This window comes from Aaosphaeria arxii, assembly GCF_010015735.1.
Source record: "Aaosphaeria arxii CBS 175.79 unplaced genomic scaffold BU24scaffold_7, whole genome shotgun sequence".
NCBI classification, from domain to species: domain Eukaryota; kingdom Fungi; phylum Ascomycota; class Dothideomycetes; order Pleosporales; genus Aaosphaeria; species Aaosphaeria arxii.
In genome coordinates this window covers 1,047,463-1,053,782 of record NW_022983480.1, presented here as the reverse complement: position 1 = coordinate 1,053,782, position 6,320 = coordinate 1,047,463, and the positions used below count along the sequence as shown (strand labels likewise).

The following is a 6,320-nucleotide window of genomic DNA, read 5'->3' as shown; positions in this document are numbered from 1 at the left end:
CTTGAAAATTCTTGACCTCTGCCACGGGAATATGTGTTTCATCGCTATCTGTTGAGATTATTTGAGGACTACAAATCAACTGACTCAAGTGTCGTAGCACCCCCGGGAACGTCCGGCCAAAACTTCAAAAGTCCAAATGTCAAGGTATGCGTTCAAAGACATCTTAAGCTGAGGGGAATTTGTACCACCTGCCCACCTCTCTCATCATTGCTCTTTCCCTTCCACAACACCACCATCACGCACGACACCGACAAATTAGTAAAAAAGGTGTGTTTATAAGTATTAACATTCCTTGTTAATTGTGTACGATTGTACTTGTACGTCTGTATGTATGAAGTCGCAAGATAAAGATAAGTAGATAGTATAGATAGCAATACCCGGGTATTTACAAACAAGCGCAAAAAAGTTTTTCTCCTTGTCTAGCACCACATATTTCATGAAGAATGAACGTGAGTTGATGATATCCGAGGGAGGACATGGGGAAGGAAGGAAAGGGGCTGGTGATCAAGCAGCGCTTTCTCTTCTCTTTTCCTCCGATGACATTTCATAGTCGGGGGGTTTACATCATTCCCATGGCGATGCCGACGACGCCCATGGCGGCGAAGCCAGCGGCCGGAGCCATGGTCATGGCGGGAGCGGCGGCGCCGGTGGAAGAGGAGGTAGCGGCCTGGGTGGCCTGGGTGGCTCCCGTGTTGGCGGTGGTTCCGGCGGATGCTGCAGAGCTGCCGGAAGCATTGGTGGCAGAGGCGCCGGTGGGGGCGACAGAAGTTGCGATGCTGATGGAGGATCCAGAGACGGTGACAGCGGTGGCGGATGCGGCGGAGGGGTTGTAGGTTGTTGTGCTGAAGTTGCAAGAGCGGAGAAGGTCGTTCACGTCTGGGAGGAGTGATTAGTGATGGGAGCTTTGACGGCTCGTGGAGGGAGACGTACCATTGTCGTTGCGGTCGTTGTCGAAGTTGGAAACGCAGGCTTCGCAAATGGGAAGCTGGGTGTTGGAGTTGGTGGCAGAGCAGATGCAGTTGAGCTCGCCGCGATCATCGTCGTCTGATACGAAAGTTAGCTATGTCATGTTCGCGGCGTTGTATCGGTCTTGTATAAGCATACTGAATTGGCGATCGCAGTCTCGGGCAAGTGTCACAATGGCCGAGCAGACAGCATTGCACTCGCGAGGAATGTCATTGTTGTCGATCTCCTGGGCGAGGCCCAAAGCAGAGAGAGTGAATGCGACGAGGAGGTTCTGGACGATCATTGTGAATGACTTGTTGTTGATTTGTTGATTGATTGGGACTGTGTTGACGATTGGAGCGAGTGTGGATCGATTGAATGCAAGAAGAGTTTGTCTGAATTGATGCCCCTTGAAGTATGGGAAACCTCGATGATCTTATACTTCCATAACAATGCAATAAATCTTAACGGGCCTTCTCCAAGATTGACATCATAGCGTCGTCCCGCGGGGATAAAGCATCGTGGTCGGGGGTGATGCTGAACGCCAAGCATTGTCCTCACATCTCCAGACATTGGCCTTCTCCTAGCCTCTCGGACAGCGAGGCTCACGCATTACGCAGCGCGACAACGAAGCCCCAAGTAAACCAAGGCGATTGATGTTTCGAGTCAGGGGTGAAGATCGTCAAAGCATAGCTAATTGGAAAGCTAAGCGACACTAACATATCGCCCAGAATGCCCAGCAAACTAAGCATATCCTCGTATGTCCAAGAATGGCTGTGTCAGGTGTCTCCACCGAAGTTCTCAGGGATGGACGAGTGACGAGAGCTTAACACGACCTCTTAAATCGTAAGTAAGCAGGACAGCTCAGTGCTGGTAACACAAGGTCGCTCGACTTGGCTTTGGACGCGCAAGCGACTCTGGGCAGACATGCGATTGCTGAAAACCCCACAAACGTTCCCACTCATACGGGAGCAGCCATATTATCAAGCCACTAGAAGTTCATTTAGAGAGGCTCAAAGTCGTTGAAGAGCCAATAATCGTCCAGCATCCAATTCGATGTGTCTATGGGATCGAGTTCATCGAGGCGCAGGTTCGAATTCGTAATCTCGTCTGCAGGTAAACCACCACACAGAGCATCGATGTCGTGGCTGTGACCCGTATCTGCAGTACCACAACATGATTCGTTCAGTACGACCTAAGAAACGTCGGGCAATGTCAGTGGGTAGGAATTGGAAGAGAATTTTCTTTCTTCAGAAATAGCTCACCTCTTGTACGAAGCAGTCGTCGAGGTTGTCGTCTTGCATTGATAAGGTTCGGTAAATGATCCTGGATGGCTTTTCGGTACCTTGCCTCTTGAACTCTGCTGTGCGATTGGGGGCAGCTTGGATCCGAACGAGACTTCTTGCTGCACTGATATACCAGTATTGCTTTAAGCCACGGCCTGGGCGAATGCATCTCTCTTCCAAGAGACGCTGTGCTTTTGTCATGGCATCATCAAAGAGCACACTGGCACTTCTAGCTACCATATTGTCTATGCGCCGTTAGCATTGCTATAAGACTGAAAGTTTAGGTATTATACCAGCAGAGCGATACGCATGGAACGTGATTTGGCAAATAATTAGAGCAGCCCGGTAATAGTCTGATCTGATACAACAAAGCGCAAAATTTCCCGAATCTATCAAGCCCACATGGCGGTCAATCAGAGCCATGGCCGAGTCAAGACAACCCAGCTTCGAAAACCGAACTTCCAAATCACCCGTCGAGTCCGGTCGAAGCGCATTCGCCGTGAAGAGAATAACCAGAAACTGTCGAAGTAGAAGGTCAAGTTGAGTCCATGCCTGAAGCGCTCTAGGGTCGCTCCAGCGTGGCAGAGAATCGAGCGCTTGTTGGACCCGCTTCTCGTATCGTAACGTCTCTTCGAAACTAGGTCCGGAATGTATGCTATTGGTGATCTTGATCAGTTCTATTCTGAGCGATGCGATTTGCATTAGGCGATTGCAGAAGGAGCTATCCGTGAATACGGAAACAGGTTTGGACGGAGGAAGCTCGGCCATGGCCGGATGGAGCTCGTTATCGTTTATATTTCGTGGCGCAGCAGTGTCGAATTCGAATGCAGACAAGACAGACGGTGTGCCTATTATTGTTATCAGTACCTAAGGCTGAGGAGTACGAAGGGTAATGATTAGGGAGCCAACATACCTCTATCAATCGAGGCTTGCAATTCCATTTCCAGTGACGTAGCCCACAACCTTCGACGCATCTCCCCTTCAAAGACAGAGCACCTCTTACCGAGAATGACTGGGTCCCTATGTAACCCAATAGCTCTCATATAAGCCATATGTGCTTGGACCTCTTGGTAGATTTCTTTCGTCTTCAGACAATTCACTTGCAACGCAAGTAATCTCAGACATCGAACTTGAAGCGACGCCAGCGTGCGATGCTTGTTACTTTGCCGCTTCAACCACGTCTCAAGGGCCTTGATCCAGACGACTGCTCTGTTGCGGAAAGTCGATCCATTTGGTTGGTGTTTGGTGACCTCGTCGGCCCTGGTCACTGACACGCAAGCGACGATGGCGAGAACAACTGCCTCCAAGTCAGAGTTACATTGCTCCGAGGGGCCCCAAAATATTTGATACTCCTGCCAAAATGACGGGATATGCAGAATTCGATAGGTAGTCTCGAACGTGTTCATATACAGATCGATCATCTTGGTCACAGTCTGCTGATCGGGCAGAAGCTTGCGAAGACTGGTGACATTTAGGACTTTGTGCGAGCTGTGACTGCTACGAGCTCGCTCATCGATTGACTTCAATTCGGCCTGTGCTCTTGCAAGGGATGAGTTTGGGTAGATTTCTTTCATGAAGGGGCGAAGCTCGGGGAACTATCGTTGTCAGTTTTGACCTTTTTTTTTTTAGCTTGGGGATCTTGAAACTCACGTGTGCTACGATGGTCATGGGGCAGGAAGTACCGAACATGAATGTACGGTAGTCATGGCCCTTGAAGAGAGGAGCTAGAGGAGTGTTGGGGTCTTCATCATGCCTTTCTTGAGGATCTGACAATCGCTGTCCAGAAACAGATCGTATTCTTTGACTGTGTGATGTAAACGAAGCAAGACGTTCCTCCAATGACGCGATCTTGTCGCAAAGAAATTGGTTCGACGTCGGCAATATAGGAGTACTTCCATCACTCTGAGGTGATGCGACTGTCTGAGGCCTGGAGGAACCCGTGAGTAAGGGAGGCAGCGGCAAACCATCGTGGACATAAGTTTGGTCGGTGCCTGCTCGCTTCGCCCGAGTAGGAGCTTTTTCTTGTTCATAATGGCAGGAGCTCGCAACATCGCCCTTGATGCATCGGCGACAAGGTAATTCACGGTCACATTTGAGCTTGCGGCGCCGGCAGTCGAAGCAAGATAGAGTGGCCCGCTGCTTCCGCTTTTTGGACTTCGTTTCAAGGGTCGGAGATTCGTCCATAAGGATATAGTCAAAATTGTGTTATCTGTCCTAAAGGAACTGAAGTATAGATCTCCGATGATCAAGAAGCTGCAAAGATCCGAACGTGAGCGATTGCGATGATAAAGTATCGAGACTCTCGGATTAAAGCTCGGAGATGTTGCCGAGGAGCTCGGCGAAAATTGAGTCACTCGGACATATTGAAAATTTAGCCAATCACAATGAGGCACGCATGGGTGTCGAAGACCAAACGTGATAAATACATATACTTGCTCTGTGTATATACTAGAGACCAAACGCGCCCATTCATTCGATAAAGGACTGGAAAAAGGGGAATCATTGAACGGAAAATGACGAATTCAACGGTAGACGTGGTTTCGCAAATGGAAAAGGGAGCAAGGGAGCCAAAAGTTTCGTCTATTCAGAACGATACGACTGTGGTATGTCCAGCATAACAAGAAGAAAAAAACTCGCATATTAAAGTCTGACAACTCATAAGACGTCCAGCGAAGGACTTTCAGAATCCGAAGATCCATTGAACTGGCCGAAAAGTAGAAAATGGCTTCTGACGATCTTGACCAGCCTGGGCGGCCTAGTGACTCTCATGTCTGGTGCGATGCTGGCACCAGCGCTCAATTTCATCGGAAAAGATCTATCGATATCGAGTGCAGAATCGTCAATGGCCTTGTCTATCTATGTCCTCGCGTTTGCCTTTGGACCTATGGTTCTGGCGCCTTGCTCGGAGGTTTTCGGTCGCAGGCGAGTGTGGATATGTGGTTCAGCTTGGTACATTGTCTGGAATACGGTGTGCGGATTTTCGAATAACAAAGGTCTTCTGATCACTGCGAGGTTGTTTTCGGGTCTGGGTGCGAGCGTCGAATTTGCTGTACGTGTGGTGAAGTAGCAACCTTCTATCTATTTACTAACTTAATAGCTAGGTATCCGGTCCGATCGTGAATGATATGTGGAGTGATCAGGAGCGAGGGAAGTCTATGGCAATCAGAGGCTTCCTGCCCTTACTAGGGCCTGCATTGGGACCTATCGTCGGTGGACTCATGGTGCAGAATCTGAACTGGCGGTGGCTATTTTGGACGCTTTCCATCTTCAATGCCCTCATCTTTGCTGTCTTCATCGTTGCAGTCCCTGAGACCCACCATGCCACCATTGTGCGCCGGGGATTGAAAACACGCCAGGGTTCAGGAGAGGACCCATCACATTCCAGTGCGAAAACGTCTGAGTTGTCTTTGACGTCAAGATTGAAGACTGGAATCGTAAGGCCCACTCGCTTCCTCATCTTCGAACCGACCATACAAATCATGGCATTGATCATGGCGTACCAGTTCGGCCTGTTGTACATCATGCTTGCGACCTACTCCAGTATGTGGACAAGCCACTATGGTTTATCTCCATCTGCTAGTGGGCTACACTATCTGGCAATTGTGACAGGATACCTCCTTGCGGCACAGATTGGAGGCTGGGCCATGGACAAAATGTGGGCTCATCTAAAACAGAAGAACGGCGGCGAAACCAAACCGGAGAATCGATTACCGCTGATGTTGCCTGGCACTGTGCTAATTCCTGCCGGACTTCTGTGGTACGGGTGGTCCGTGGAGAGCCATTTGCATTGGATAATGCCAGATATAGGGGTGGCAATTTTGGGGTACGGGCTGATTTCCAGCAGCTATGCTGCGCAAGCATATATCGTGGACGCGTTCCTGGAGTACAATGCCTCAGCGACGGCGGCGGCCATGCTTCTTCGTAGCATCTTCGCGTTCGTCTTCCCAATCTTCGCACCACAACTGTACGATAATCTGGGATATGGAAGAGGAAACAGCGTGCTCGCCGGGCTCGCCGTGATCCTGGGATTCCCGGCGCCAATCCTGCTGTGGAAATATGGCGAGAGGCTTAGAGGGTAGCCGAATCCCG

At 49.8% G+C, this 6,320-nt stretch overlaps 3 protein-coding genes across 3 annotated transcripts; 1 reads left to right on the top strand and 2 right to left on the bottom strand.

The window, feature by feature from the left end:
- Positions 1-559: 559 nt before the first annotated feature.
- On the bottom strand, positions 560-1,249 carry BU24DRAFT_412110 (uncharacterized protein; the record flags this gene model as incomplete). Its single annotated transcript, XM_033526091.1, has 3 exons — positions 560-876; positions 931-1,044; positions 1,105-1,249. The coding sequence occupies 3 exons, from the start codon at positions 1,247-1,249 to the stop codon at positions 560-562; spliced, it is 576 nt and encodes a 191-aa protein (XP_033381123.1).
- Positions 1,250-1,948: 699 nt separating this feature from the next.
- On the bottom strand, positions 1,949-4,415 carry BU24DRAFT_465141 (uncharacterized protein; the record flags this gene model as incomplete). Its single annotated transcript, XM_033532251.1, has 5 exons — positions 1,949-2,140; positions 2,211-2,476; positions 2,525-3,079; positions 3,145-3,826; positions 3,882-4,415. The coding sequence occupies 5 exons, from the start codon at positions 4,413-4,415 to the stop codon at positions 1,949-1,951; spliced, it is 2,229 nt and encodes a 742-aa protein (XP_033381122.1).
- A 329-nt stretch (positions 4,416-4,744) lies between these two features.
- BU24DRAFT_465140 (major facilitator superfamily transporter) lies at positions 4,745-6,310 on the top strand (the record flags this gene model as incomplete). Its single annotated transcript, XM_033532250.1, has 3 exons — positions 4,745-4,834; positions 4,894-5,280; positions 5,333-6,310. 3 exons carry the CDS (start codon positions 4,745-4,747, stop codon positions 6,308-6,310), a joined length of 1,455 nt encoding a protein of 484 aa, XP_033381121.1.
- Positions 6,311-6,320: the final 10 nt, after the last annotated feature.